The 16,037-nt window shown below is 43.8% G+C and overlaps 1 protein-coding gene across 1 annotated transcript in view; it reads left to right on the top strand.

The window, feature by feature from the left end:
• Nucleotides 1-320: 320 nt before the first annotated feature.
• Nucleotides 321-16,037, top strand: part of dab1a (DAB adaptor protein 1a) — a 41,624-nt gene continuing 25,907 nt past the window's right edge. The window contains exons 1-2 of the mRNA XM_041040557.1: nt 321-390; nt 15,174-15,313. Coding sequence (XP_040896491.1) covers nt 321-390; nt 15,174-15,313 — 210 coding nt within the window. The remainder of the gene's footprint in view (nt 391-15,173; nt 15,314-16,037) is intronic.

Raw genomic sequence — 16,037 nt, 5'->3', positions numbered from 1 at the left:
CCGATCAAAAACAAGCTCATTCTCATGCCTGCTGAGAACTCTTGCTAGCTTTCGCCTGCCAAGAGTAAACACAACCTAACTGAAACAAACCGCTTTCTTCCTCTCTTTCTCCCCAGCTCTCTGTGGGTGTGTGTGGGATGTTGTGTCAGGGCTAAAGCCCATCCCTCTCCCATGAGCCTGTGTGCCCACACACACACCTGGCGCCTCCACGCTCACACCCGGCGCCCACGCATACACAGCCGGCACTGACGCTGTGAACTGGACCCTCGGAGCCCAGCGGAGCCAAGCGGAGCGGTGTCTAGCCCAGTTGGAGCCTGAGGATGTCAACAGAGACAGAGCTACAGCCAGCGGTCAGGCCCAGCAGCGTCAGACGGGACTCCAAGAGGAAAGGTAAGAACACGATCACACCTATTGTACAGTCTGAAACAGTGTTAGTAATGGACTGGAACTTATAACCCTTATCACTCATTACTATACCTAAGTGGGAATGTGATTAATTAACTTAATACTCAAAGAGGTAATGAATAATCATTATTACTCATTACTTTGCATCACTAGAGATTTTCAAAGCAGAAATTCTGACTTGTGATAGTGGGAGAAACACAGGTGTGACTCTGTTCTGTTCACGACAGTGTGACAGTGAGAACAGTACCACGGCCCTAAAACTGACGCAGCTAAATGGAATTCAGCCGTCACTGATTTTATTATTTACACCTGTGCTTTTCCTAGTGTGACATGTCAAAATGTCCTTTGTGAGAAAGGCCTGTTAGGACCGAATCCTTACCTGTTATTGGTGTTCTGTCTGAAAATCATTGATTCCCCCATAGACATGGGCAGGCAAAGCTCCCTGTGATATTTTTCTGCACACCTGGTCAAACAGTGATACCAGTTTACGGCTGCTTCACGTCGGTGTACAGACTTACAGTGTTAGTCTCCGCTTTCCATCACAAAAAAAGAAATAAAAATAAGGAGAATATCTTGACACATCAAAGCATCCAGCCTCCTCTGCCAAGCTCCTGACAGGAGGAGCCATCAGCTGATGTCTGACAACTTGCCCTTGTGAGATTGTGACACAGGTTTAGATTCAGTGCGTCGTACCGTGGTTCTTTTGAGACTGTGGTTGTAAATAGTAGCACAATATTCATCAAGCCAGTATCTAAACTAAACACAGAGTTACACTGTGAAGAGCACTGAGGTTACAATAATTCATTACTTTCTGAGGTTGTACCCTAAGCACTGGTTAGAAACAGTGGTGACTCACTGATATGCTGCTCTCCTCTGTTTATTAATTGTGCCTTGATTTACAGTCGATGATGGATTTGGGTTCTGCGACAGAATGCAGGGCTGCTGTTGTTCATATCTAATTAACAGGTGTGGGGGTATTACGGTACAGTAGGTTGCCACCAAACAGGTGCAGGGATGTCGCGGTTGGTGAGAAGCAAACAGATCCAGGTGTGAAAAGCTCCGGAGGCAGATAGCTAGCAGGTGTACGAGAGCAGGCCTGTGTGGTCTCGGAGCAGAGGTGATGCCAGGGGCCAGGCTGGCAACCATCACCCAGCTGCTCGGTGCCACCTGCCCAACTGCGAGAGCGACGCCTAGCATTTTCTGAATAAGCATCTGATTGATGTGGCAAAAACTCCGGACACCGTTGGGAACGGCACTTAATGGATGCACACAACACACACAGAGAAACACACACACACGCGCACACACCTACACACATATCACTTGCAGCAGATGCCTCATTGCACACGGTGTGCTGCAGCCCCTGCAAACAAACGTTGGTTCCCACATACACAGAGTGTGAGGGAAGGCTGAATGCCTCTCATGTCCTATTTAGAAACAGTATTGTTCAGCTGCAGTGGAGATCATGTTCATCATTCAGACTGCTCTCCATATTTGGGAGGATACACACACACACACACACACACACACACACACACACACACACACACACACACACACACACACACACACACTGGGACTGGGATTGAAGCCCAGAAGAGCATATGAGAGGAAAGATGAATGGTTTGCTTCAGCATTCAGACTTGAGGGTTTTTAGCTTCTCTGCCTTCTTCCCCCATCTTTATCTCTTTCTCACACACACACACACACACACACACACACACACACACACACACACAGACGCCACAGACACACACACAGACACCACACACACCACTTTACACCTTCTGTCGTCTGCATCTCTTTTTTTCTTAAAAAAAAAAAGGTATTTACGGTGTGTTCAACTACAGACTCATCTCTCTTCTGATCTGGGTCATTCTCCGCGACAGACACACACACACACACACACACACATACAAAGACATAGATGCACACACAAATACACATACTCTCAGCAGGGTGATGAAAGTCAAATGCAATCATATACTAAACACAAACAACGACCGTGCTCTGGGAAATAGGAAACTTTAATAATGTTCCTGTTATTGTGTTTTACACGTATGACCTGAAACCCCATTGTACATACGGTACATACACATGTTCCTGTTTCTTTCCAGCCCCGTAGTTTCTGTCTCTTCAGAGTAGCTGTATTTTAATGAAAATACATCCACCAAACAGCTAACCATCATCGGCAGCTTCGCTGTTGTGAACAGTCCCTGCAGGATAGTCCCTCACTCTCTTAACATGCTTCCTCATCCTCTTCTTCCTCCCTCTGCTGTGACTCCTAAATGACCTTGCCCCGGATGAGTGAGACACAGAGGAGAGACGGATCACGGAGAGAGAGAGAGGGAGAGAGACTAATGATTCAATGTGAAGGAGAACTGTTTAATCTCAGGCCTTTGTTTCACACTTCTGTGGAGAAGAATGTAATAAGAAAGACTATGGGACTGCTGCGTGTCACACATTAATCACAGACGGTGTGTGCCTTGGTCTATGCATCATTGTGTATCTGTGGGTCTGTGACTGCACGTGGTTTTTTTTTTTATACACACAATTATGTTTCATCGGTGAGCTCAGAGGTCATTCTTCTAAGAGCACTTTTTTCTCTACCAAAAGGTTTTTATTGAATTACCATGACAAGGTAGAGATAACCTTTGACCTTTAGCATTTACATGACCTGAGCTGAATAAATGCGGCTTTCTGCTTCTTCTGACAATAAATTAGTCATTCTTTTTGGTCAGGCTCGATTCTTGAAGTATAATAGCCTTTATTAATCCTCAATAAATTCAGAAAGATTACATCTCTCCACCTCTCTATCCCTCTCTGATCCCCCCCTCCGCATCTTCTATTTGTGTAGCTGCAAATCATTAACGTAGGTGGTGATTTAGACCTTGTACCAAATCTTTTTGGCTTGTGAGCCTTTATAGCCGAGCAATAACCACTCACAAACCCTCATCGCAGGTTTCATATGAACCCAGAGCAGTTCAACCAAAGAGCTGATTCTTTAATCTGAACAGTTTTCAGAGGCCTGGAGAGGTCAAACTCTCTAAAAGTTTAAAAGGAAAAAAAAGAAAGAAGCATTTTATGTGGCATCCTGACCCCCGGGTTGGAATTTAGACTTGAAGCTATGCGAGAGGTTAAGCAGAATCCGTTGAGACGCCTTGGGTGGATATTTGTTAACTAGTATAACTGTTAGTTTTTTAAAAGGAAACACGGTTTGATATTCTTCATTATCAATAAAACATGCAGTTGACAGTCTGCCAGTACTAACACTTTTCTGTGAAAGTCAAATTAGAGCAGCGAGCCAATCTGACATTTGTGAAGAGCTCAACAGCTGCAGACCGTTTTGTCTCCTCTTAAAACTTTTTCATCTCAACACCTACCTTCCTAACGAAGTACGACGAACCGTGGACGTCTTACTCTGGGGAATCTTTGAATTGCATCTCCCGCTTTCACCGTGCAAGTAAATCATTCTGACATTACAACACAGGATTTCAGCAACACTACATTTTGTCAAATGTGGTGCGTTTTATATAATTACAGTATGCTCTGCAGTGGCTTCACCCTCCGGAGGAGCTATAGTTTTCTAGTCAATACAGGGAACAAAGGTCTGCTAACCACCTGGCTGAGAGACAGTAGAGTTTTATTTTGCATTTTTCTAATTTAGTTCACTTCTGTAACATAGAAAAACAAGTTGTTTGTACTATTTATTCACAGTTGTTACAGCATGAAGTTCAGCTTTTACACTCTCCATTCTGACAAAAGCCTGATAAAAAAACAGTTCATAATAGTAAAAACCCACTCAGCGAATAAGCCGTGTGCTGATTTGGCATGTCGAATCTGGCGTTGTGCCCGTATGGTTGTTACAATATGTATGGACATTTTCCATTATCAGGGTTGTGAGGGAGTATTTTAGCCAAATGTTGGTAAATTGTGACTGTGATTTGCAAGCTTGTCTACCAAAGCAACCACTTTGGCAGGTAACCAACAATAATGTGGATCACTTGGATGTTCCTCATTTCTAAAACCCCACTCGTAAACATAGCAACACTGACTTTCGTGCTTGCTCCGACCAGCGGATGACGGTGTTTCATTTTTTTTTTTTTGTTTTGCGTCTCTATTTGCCTTATTGTATTCATAACATCATAAAATGTTCAAATGAAACGCTCGCCTGATGCCTGTCTGTCTTTCGCGATGTGACACCAAATATGATTACAAGTTATAATAACTTCTGCTGCCGTCAACACACACACAGACAACTGTCATCACAACTCTGAAAAATCACGACTCTCCCACAATGGGATTTGGCTGAGGATGTGTGGGAGGGTGTTTCTACAGTGTAGCTGGCAGCTGTTAGCCTCGGTGTGTGCATGCGTGCGTGCGTTTTGATATGTGTGGATACGTGTGGGTGTGTGTTTGCTCGTCTCTGGTGTGCGATTAGCAAACACATTATCTTCTTCGTGTGGATATTATGCACACATCCAGTCTATCTGGCACAATCACCGCAGCCATTTACTCTGATATCTTTCCCTGGGGAATCTTAGAGCACAAACAACAGTATTTTGAGTGTGTGTGTGTGTGTGCCTTCTATGAGAGGTAATCAGATCTGTTCCCTCCAATCAGACAGAGATTGAATTGAATTGGCTGTCTGCTGTTGTGGTTGTCAGTGGAGGCCAATGGTGGATACGGGGGGATAGAAGACAAAAACGACACTCAGTAGCAGATAGTGACACACACTTTCCAAACATGGCTTCTCAGCACAAAAACTATATTTAGAGATAACTGCCTCCTCTCTGTCCTCTCCTGCTATCTGCTGCCCTTCTCTGCCATCAGTTTATTTTCGGGAAAATTAGCGATCCATCCATCCTGCTGTCTTCTCTTTCCCTCCGATGAGAGCACGGGCCGGCGCTCTCGTCGTACCCATCTATTTATCCGTCCGCTGTTTTTCAGCACCGTGAGGTGAGGGTGGCGAGATGTGATCAATCCCGTTCCCAGGCAGGTATCTCATTCCCCGCAGCGAACCCACATCCTCTTTCTGTGCAGCAGCTCCAATGACACACTCCTCTGCCCCTATTCCTGAGTGTTCGAAAAGCTTCATCCAAGCTTTCAAATGTGACCACGCCGAATTAGCATTCAAAACACCTGACTCAGAGAGAAAAATATATATCAGTGAAAGCCTTTTATTTGCTTTCCTGAGTCTTGGACTGTGTGTGTATGTGTGTGTGTGTGTGTGTGTGTTTGTGTGTGTGTGTGTGTGTGTGTGTGTGTGTGTGTGTGCGTGTGCGTGTGTGTGTGTCTGCGGTAGCTTGTGTACTCTGTGATCCTCTCAGTATGTTCAGCTTAGTCCTCTCCTCCGCACTAGTTGGTGTGGCTTTGCCCACCGCATCACTAACTACAGTCTCCATAGCAACAGTTTGCTCCCTGCACATAATTTGCACAAAAGGAAAACGTCCCAATGTCACCCACAGGCTCTAATAGAGGCCGATACTCTCACCCTGCTGTGCTGGTTGAAGGACTGCGCATTGAAGGGGCATTTCTTATTTGTTAGATGTTGACAGGCTGCTGTTTTCCATTTCACTTTGCTCACAACACAAAAAACGGCATCGTCTGTGTAGAGCTCATCTAAAACACATCAGCACTATGAGGTACAGCAACATCTGTAATATTAATGATAATAAAGAAATAAATAAAAAACATATGGTTTCAGGTGACTGAAAGGCGCCCCGTAGAGTTTTTGACCTCTAGTTTTTATGAGTGAATTCCCCTTTTGTGTGACTCATGCACTCAGACTATCCCACTGATCTACAGGTGGTCACAGTGAACCAAGAGAAGCAGCAATGCACCAACAGTGACAGGGAAGGGGAAGGCTGCTAGACTGCTAGCAAGTAAACACTGATGTAAACAATGCAGAGATCAAAATTCCTTGTAAATATTTTATGAGGAGGAAAACTCCGTCAACGTGTTTGTTAGACTTCAAGGAAACACACAATGCATTGAATTTAAGCATAACATTGTTTACAAGAGAACTCAGCAGGGTGGTCTTTTTGGAGTCAAACTTCACGTCTGAGTGTTTCTCAGACTTCTTGTTCATATTTCAGTTGGTGTTGAAAGGAAGAAATGCTTCTCTGTGCTGTCCTCTGAGTGGGCAGACTGGTACACAACTTTGACGGACAGCTGACAGGCGGGTTACTGCAGTTGGACAGACAGAACTTTGTTTACAGTGGTATTGAGGAGTAATGACCACTTAATTTAGCAGTTTATCAATCATGGTGAGTTTTTAAATTGATGAATGTGCCGCAGATGACAAGTTAATTGGCCCTCAAGCTGATATTAGCAGTGCACTTTTCCTTCAGCTGGTGTTTGTTAGAAAGTTCATTCAGCAGCCAGTGTGCATTACAGGATCCAGTATGTGTCCATGTGGTAATGAGATAATGTGAGTTATGGTTCAAACTGTGTGGCTCTCTCTGACTCTGTTGGTCAGTGTCACTGCTGTTTGCAAACATAGTTAAACTGACTATCTGCTGTACTGATGTTTTTCTTAAAAGAGACTAGAGTGTGTGTAATCTACAAGTCAAACCTGTTTGCTGTTAACAGAAAAAAACCCAAGTTGATTTAAACGATTTGATTTAAATTGACTGTGGATGTGGACGTGATGATAGTAAGTACACGGTGAGGACAAAAGAGAGAGTTAGAGACACAGAGACACTCTGGCAGATGGCAGGGTGTCCTTTTCATTTTCATGCTGTATGATGTTCTTCAGTCCTCCTTTACTCCATCCCTCTCTTCCAGGACCCTGGCTGTGTGAATGAAGGGAGGGGGTTCATTACGCAAGATGAGGCAGAGAAAGATAGAGAGAGGGATGGACCGCAACTTCAAGTGGTTCCATATTTTGGCAGAGATGACAGACGTGACATGAAGGAAGGCTTTGTTCTGGCACACTCGCCTTGGCATGAAAGGAGGACTGCTGTGTTTGGAGGAGTTACCTGTGTTTCCTAAAGCTTTGAAAGAAGGGCCTCAAGTGTTAGATGGTCACACACACACACACATGGACACACACACAAGCACACCTCCTGTTCACACAGATTTAGGAAACAAAGACTTTTGACACTTTTCAGTCGGATGTGTGTTTTGAACAGACCAAATACTGTTCGTGTGTGTGTGTTTTCAGGTGAGGGACTAAGAAGAATGACAAGGACAAAGAGTGTGTTGCTTTTTCTTCTTCCTTTGATGATGAGAAGTATTTAGAGGAAGCTCACAATGCAGAGCTCAGAGATCTACTTTTTGTTTTGTAGCGATGAACATTTATGGAAAGGTGGAATGGAAACAAACCAAATAGTGTGTGTGTCTGTGTGTTTGTGTGTTGCGAGTTGCGGCTCAGGGGCGACCGACAGTGCAGTCCATGGGGGGGAGTGCTTCAGCGTTGCATGACAGGATGCTAGCGGCATGTTTACACAGCCCACTCTCTGATGACCTGTCAGAGCCCAGAAAAGACACAGCTGCACACACACACAAGCAAAACAGATGCATACACACACATAACATGCACATGCATACACATACATATACACATAGACACTGCTACACGCACACTTTCATGTTCCCATTCTTTAGTGAGACCAATTACCTTGTAATTAAAGCCAGGGTGAGGAAAGAGCTTTACCACCAAGAGTCCTAGATAGACAGAGGGATGCTGGGTAGAGGGGATGAGGACTGAGAGAGAGAGTGAAAGTGAAAGTGAGAGTCATCAGGATCGAGAACGGCCTCATGTCGGCAGAGCTATTGTTGGCTTCTTATTAAATGGGGAGAACATGGGAAGGATGAGATGAAGTGAAAGGATAGAGGAGATGATTAAATCATCTTATTCCCCTATAGAGCATGCTGTGTTCTCTTGTGGGTGTGTGTGTTTCACTTTTCTAACACCAACTGGCTGCTTTTTGCAGATTACACAGTACATTTTGTTATGATGAAAGTTATAAACAAAACCCAGAACACATGAGCTCTGAAAACGACTTTGCCACGACGAATGCAACCATGCTGACACTTATACAGGCACAGAGCAGGGTGCTGTGCGGCTTTGCCCTTTGTACTTCATTAAAAGCTTCAAGCATTTCCTAAAATTCTACTTCACTGCATACACTGCCAAGATAGTCAAGTGCACATTCACTTCATCAATTCATTTTTCAAACTTCGCCTTCATTTTGAACTCGACTACACTTTCGTCACAACTGACTGTCTGAACCGAGCCGTTACCCTAAAAATAACCGTAACCTAATTCTAACCTGGCCCTGTGAAGGTGTGTCAGAGGAAGTGAGGACTGGCCAAAATGTCCTCACTTTCCCAAGATGACCATTAAAACTCCAAACGGGTTCTTACAGTGTATAGCTATGCAAATGCACACACGGACTCGCAAGGTGAAAACAATACCAGCCACGCTATTGCGGCCAGTAATGACTGCTTTATTTTGAAGTTGAAATCTGTAACATTGCATAAAAATGCTTTTGCTGTATAATGCTATGAAATGAATTCTCCAACCCTCACAACACACAAGTCAGAAGTTTTCTCTGTCTGAATGTGACCTTGTGTGTCTGTCTGTGTGTGTGTGTGTGTGTGTGTGTACATGTCTATGGTTGTGTGGAAAAAATGTATTTTTGTAACCATCATTGTGAGGACATTTTGGTCAGTCACAGCTTTAAAGGACTCTTTGAGACTTGGTTAGAATTGGGTTAAGGTTATGGTAAAGGGTTAGGGAATGCATTATGTCAAGGAGTGTCCTCTCAAAGATAGAAAGAAGTGTGTGTGTGTGTGTGTGTGTGTGTGTGTGTGTGTGTGTGTGTGTGTGTGTGTGTGTGTGTGTGTGTGTGTGTGTGTGTGTGTGTGTGTGTGTGTGTGTGTAGATGGGATAGTAATGGGCAGTATGTTGCATCTGTCCCTGATGTATTTTTCAGCTCTAATTTGTTCTGTGTTTTTTGCCAGAGAAGATAGCTGGACGCCTCAAGACACACGTGCATGCACACACACACACACACACACACACACACACACACACACACTTTCATACACAGGCAGCTCAGGTCTCTGTGGCTGTCATCCAGGTCAGAGCAGTGGGTGGCAGTGAAGGTGGAGCTGGGGAAAAAAAAGGGGAAATGAAATAGAAATGGAGAAAAATTACACCACTACAGCGATTTGACATTGGCCAGAAGTCTTCATTTACTTATTCCAACTCTAAAGCATTGTTTCATGATGTTGAGTCAGCCTCCACAGCTGAAACACACCTTTCTTCTAACATAGATGCCAAATTAGTCATAATAATTACAGAGGAAAATGATATCAAAACCTACAGGCAGAACATGAATTCTTTAGCATAACCTTAGCATACTTAAGTAACAAAGTAAGAGCTTGTAATGCACATCAGCAAAGGTTCAGCAATCATTTATTTGATGAGTGGCACCAGCACTTTATCATCTCATTTTACACCCAGCGTTTCACTTCAGCAACGACGGTATTTGTAACGTGTTCATATGTGAATACTCAGTGGAGTGTGAGGTTTCGTGTGCCAAATCAATCTGTCAGAATTAACCATGGAGCTGAAGGGGAAACGCTGAAGCGTTGTTTTCTTGGCACATCCTGTTTGTGGGTTTAAAAGAGTCTGTGTGAGAGTGGGTATGAGTGAGTGCTTCATCTGAACAAGTCTCTGATAGGTTAAAAAAAAAAAAACAAAACACACAAAACCCCACAATCACACACACACACACACACACATTCAGGAGCAGGGTTTAGAAGCAGGATTAATTGGAGAGTAACTGCTGGGTTCCCTCATGTGCTGTTGAGTGTTTGTTGGGAACCATCCCAGCTGCAGTTAAGAGCCTCTGGGTGCTGTTTCATCTGGAGCACAGTGAAACAAGCTCTGCAAGTTACCAGCCACTGCAAACAATGCAGGCCTGTTGGAAATAAATAGATGAGTGAGCAGGAGTGCACTGCTATCGGGAGTCGCGTCAACATTTGTGCCACTGACATCATTTCTGAGATACATCAGGCGTGATGCCAACAACTTCATGTCACAAATCAGGAATCAAACCAAATCCACAGGAGTCCAGTTTTCTTTTCTCTTGAGAGCTACTCATTCTTACCCAGTGGCCTCAAACTAATGGCCCTAAGTCTCTAATGTCTAATGAAATTAATGAAGTAGACTGTTATGCGCTACTGGCCTTACACTTAAAACTCTATGCTCTTGGCTTCAGCTTACAGCCTGGTTGACCAGCATGCATTTAAACAGAGAAAAAAAATCACCCACATGCCTCTGCAGGTCATCTGAAACACGTTTGGACACATCACCATCAGTCACAAAGCAGGAAAAGTCAAGTCAGCGTAACTGTATAAGAGAACAGGTGTAATCCAGGAGACACAGAAATACAACAGGTGGCAAAAAAAGAAAAAACTCTTGTACTTGTGATAGGGAACAGGCCAGATAAAGCAAGTGTCAGTTCTAACAGGACTGATTATGATTAAAAGGAAAATCCATTTTCTTAGAAGTACTCTGGGCTTCTCCTTAATATCAATTATATCTCATCAAGATGCTGTGACAGCCTGAACTACAAAACTAAGTGTTAATCAACTGGAATTTTACTTTCAAGTCTTTTTTCCCTCATAATTTTACAAAAGAAAAGCAAGAGAAGAAAAAGGGAAAAACGCAAAGCAGAAAAATAAATCTGATTTCTTTATGTATGTAATCTACATGTAAACCAACTACAGAGTAAGGATCATGCAGAGACAGATTGAGGAGTCGGGGTATTTAGTGCAGGAGAGGAGGGTAAAAGGGGAGAACCAGCTGGGAGAGAGAGGGGCACACAGGAAGTGGAAGGTTACAGTTGCCAGGGGCGATGCTACGGGCTTTCCTGAAGGGTTAGACATACTGTACCAGCAGTCACCTGCCATCTATCACCTGTGGAAGTGTGTGTATGTGTGTGTGTGCGCGTGTATGTGTATGTGAGTAGGAGTCGCGGGTTCTGTCTGTCATAACGTTCTAATCCTGAGTGACATTTATCCAATGGAGACCTCGCTCATTCATCCATCCATCACATTCCATTCCTCCTTTCCATCCTTTGCTCTCCGCTTTATGTCCTTCCCTCCCGCTCAGCTTGTTGCTTCAGACAGACAGTCAAACCAACCCTGCATACTAAACACTATCTCACACACACACACACACACACACACACACACACACACACACACACACACATACAACACACCCACATATAAGGTATAAGGTATTAACTACTTCACTGTAGAATAGAAAGCTGAATGCGAGACTATACGACTCTGGTTTAGCAGTGTTCAGTGTGGTTTTGCGCATTAGGTTGTGCAGATGTGAGAAAAGTTTGTATTTGAGAATGTGAGTAAAAAAAAAAAAAGAGAGTGTGTGTGTTTTTTTCATGTGTGTGTTCACCTGTGAAGCAACCATGACTGATGTACCAGAAGATTCTTTTAGTAGTGTTATGGTACGGTAGGTGGGAAATGTGTGAACATGCGTTTGTACATGGTTGTGTTTCTGTGAGTGTGATAGAGAAAGACGTGAGGGTTGTGTGTGTACACGCGTGTGCGTACATACTGTAGGTGTGTGTGTGTGTGTGTGAGTGTGTGTGAGTGGAGCAGCCATGACAGATGAAACGGAGGATTCTTTCATTAGTTGTGTTTGAAGCTCAGCGGGTTCACAGCAATTGCACACATTTAATTACAGCAGACTGAATGCTTCCCCTGCTGACACACAGAGACGCACACACGCACACACATGCACCACCCGTACACACACACACACACTCACAGGGAGGTCTTTCATGGAACATGCTTCCAAAAGGCAATAATATAAACCACTCAGCAGGAGAAGTAACCCTGGACCCCGTCCACCTTTTTCCTCTCTTTCTTCCCCTCCTGGCCTTTCTCGAATTCTCCCTCTCTCTCTGTGCTCCTCGTCCTCTGTGCGCTAAGTATAGCAGCAGTAATGGTGATGGATGCAGATGGAGGCAGCAGGTCCTAAATGTCAAGCTCAAATGAAAACCACTGTGCCAGTGAGACAAAAGCAGCTGGACACATTCAGTGTTATTTAACACTCACACATTTACATCCAGACGTAGCAAAGGAAAACAGATCCTCGGGTGAGGTCACAAAAATTTGGATCAAACTGTGCAGTGTGATTTAAGAGGGAGATTTTTAATTTAAATAAAATATACATGTAAATATGAAACAGTGCAGATTTCTCACTGAATTGTCAAGGACATCCTTTCAGGCAGTTAAATAAATGTAGCTGTCCCATTTGTTTAATAAAAAGCATCTCATCTAAATATGTTTTAAACATGGAGGTTGTGATGAGGTCACATCTACAAGTAGGATTTTATTTATTTATTTATTTATTGGCTATGGCCGTGCTGAACATTGAAGGTACCCTGTGGAGTTTTTGAAAACTAGTAGCGCGCAGAAAGAAAGTATGAATTTTCTGTTTTTGTTTTTGTGTTTTGTTATTTTTTTGTATTGTGCAGCTGCACGAGGACGCACGTACACACGTGCACACAAAGATGCATGCAACGCGATTTGCACCCCGCTGCTATTTTGATGCTATTCTGGTGATCAGCAGCTTTGTTGGTGACTACAAAGTCCGTAGACATGGATGCAAACAATGCACAATTTTAAAATCGACTTCGCTAATGTTTTTCGGGGGAGGAGAGGCCCTCAGCGTGTTTATGAGCTGTTTTTGTGAGTAACTGAATGTAAACAAAACTTTTGTTTGTTTACAAGAAAACTCCTTAGGGCACCTTTAATGTTTCTCATTGGCTACAAAAAAATGTGACTTCACCGAGTGTATATTCAAGTTTTCAGCTTTTCTTTTGTGTTGCCTGACATACAGCTTTTGTTTGCATGTGAATGAAATATGAATCTGTTCTTTTACACACAGCAGCAGCGGCACGTTTCATGTTATTGACACGGGGAGGGGGGGGTTTAGGAGGGAGGGGGTCATCGTAGCTGTTGATTGTTGCACAGTTTGCGCTTGTTTACGTGCGCACTCGCCCGTGTGCACATTTCACAGGACTGTTTCAAGTTTAATGAAGGCAATTTTTTAAATGTCTTCAAACGCCTCTGCGCCGAACAGAACAATCCTCCGGTGGTTTAATCACTTACTCTCATCTCAGCCCAGCTGAGACGTGACACAATAGAGAGCGCTGCACCGCTGTTCTCTCTTACTCCCTCCAAAATAAGGACAGATGTTCCTCGTCTCTTTTGTCTCGGAAGACTTTGACGCAGACAGTCATGATTTATTCCAAATAGGACTGAGTCTGTGTGTCTGTTCAGTGATTCAGAGGAACAAGCTCATCCACACCACATTTGTGTGTGTGGGTGTTATTTTTCATCAATGGAGTGAGGTGATTTTTTTTTCTTTGAGACAAGGACAAGGGACAAGGATTTTCAGATAAATGAATATCCACAAACATGATCTCCAGCAGCCTTGGACCTGTAGAAACTACTCTTTGAGGCTTTCACAGTGTGGGGCTGCTGACACAAGGGCTAACCCAGCATGAGAATCTTGTTTACTCTCTGATAATGAGGACTTTTTTAAGCCTGAAATGTCCTGAAGCATTGTCCAGCCTCGAAAATCCAGCATAAAAATGATTTAACTCAGGTGATGCAAATGCAAATTTAAAACTGGGCATTTATATGTGGACCGGCAGACAAAGCAGAAGGAGGTGGGAGATTAGTGTTGGACAGAGATGATTCAGTAGCGTCATATAACACCAGGCTCTCGCCTGTGGTTAAAGGGCTCATTTCTATGATCCTGCAGTGCTGTAGGGACTGTGTGTGAATGGAGGGAGTGTGAAAGAACGACGAGAGGAGGAGTGGGACCTCTCCATCACTCAGACTATGACCTTCCAAGAGTCACGCTGTTATAGAGTACAGAACTAATGCCTCAATATATTATCTGAATATGCTGCATTATCATTATGCTTCTGCCTCTCACTATTGCTCTTGCAGTCGTTCACTCGCACAAACTCAGGAACACACAGATGCAGGAGACACACACGGATGCGGGAATGTTTCCCCTGTACAATATTTGATGATGAAATGTTTGCGCGCTGCAGGTCAGAGACAGAGGAAAAGAATCCGAGAAAGATGGAGAGAATTTGGCAAGAGAGAAAGCGAGTTTGGCGTTACGAGTGGCCATTCTCTCCCTTTGGTGTGCATCGTGTGTGAAGAGGAGCGTTGTAGTCACTTCAGGAGATAACATAGAGACTTCCTGGACAAGAGCAAGGTCAACTTACGCACATCATCGCCGGCACTCACTGATGCATGCGCACAATGCCAACAATCTCCCACACAATAGAGGGTGAGGAGAGAGGGAGGGACTGTGGGAGACAGGGGAGGTAAGAGCAAAATGTCACGCCATTATTTTGCAAGAGAAATGGCTGGAAATGAGAGCAGCCTCGGTTCCAGGTCTGATCCTGCCGAACTTCATTGATTCATGTGTCTGAATGTATTGACCAGTGCCATTCATCTGATACCAAAGTTCAATGCTCCAATCTGACATAGTTGCATAATAAGATGTAGCTAACATCAGTAGCTTTGACCTATGCTGTGGCTGTGTTTTTGTAAGATTACTGTTGAGGTCTTCTGCGGTCTACGTGATTGATGACCCCAAGGTAATAGCCCCGGTCTGAGATGGAGGTCCTTGACTGGAAGATGTACTGTGGACTACAAAGTGTGTGTGTGTGTATGTGTGTCTGCAGGGCAGGATCGCAGCGAGGCAGCTCTCATCAGGCGCTTTAAGGGTGATGGCGTCCGCTATAAGGCCAAGCTCATCGGCCTGGACGAGGTCACTGCCGCCCGTGGAGACAAACTCTGCCAGGACTCGATGATGAAGCTCAAGGTAAGGAAGTCTCTCTTTTCCTCTCTTCTCTCTCTCTGTTGTTCAATTAAGATGCATAACTTGACTGCCAACAGTCGCTTTAAGTTCCATGACCCACAAAAAGAACCGAACGCCAATGGCCGACACAGTTATTGGTCCATAAATAGCTCATCAACAGTATGCATATTCTAAAGTTCAACTTTTAAATATGCATGTTTTGTACGTTACACAACTGTGTATGTGTGCACGCACTTATAAAGCAGAGTTGTGGAAGAAGATGGATAAAAAATGAGGACGTTATAATTTATAGGGACGACGATGATCAGTGCAGGAGGAAGTGTGGAGGCTAGCCATACGGATGAGAGGGGAATGAGGGTAAATGTCTCATTTGCCAGGACAGGAACAATTATCGGGGGAGGTAGACAGATGGGGCAGTTAGCAGAGGAGAGAAGGCATATAGGCAGGGACTAATTTGAATGATAGGTGAGAGAGAGATGAGGGAGGATAAAGATGAGGTGAAATAGGACTTTTTTTTTAAAAATTCATTTATCAGTGAAGTCCTAATGAACAAGCTGGTTGTGTGAAATATTTTATAGTTGCATGGAGAGCACATTTCCAAATAATGTTACTCTAGAAAATGTCCCAAAGCAGTACAAACTTAATACAAAGCCTAGTTTCGGCTTCTTTTCTCTCTAAATGTATGCAGAAAGAGTTCGAAATCACACTCAGTCTGAAGAGCGCCTTA

This window comes from Toxotes jaculatrix, chromosome 6, assembly GCF_017976425.1.
Source record: "Toxotes jaculatrix isolate fToxJac2 chromosome 6, fToxJac2.pri, whole genome shotgun sequence".
Taxonomy (NCBI): domain Eukaryota; kingdom Metazoa; phylum Chordata; class Actinopteri; family Toxotidae; genus Toxotes; species Toxotes jaculatrix.
The sequence above is the reverse complement of the archived record's forward strand: the minus strand, read 5'-3'. Positions and strand labels throughout refer to the sequence as shown.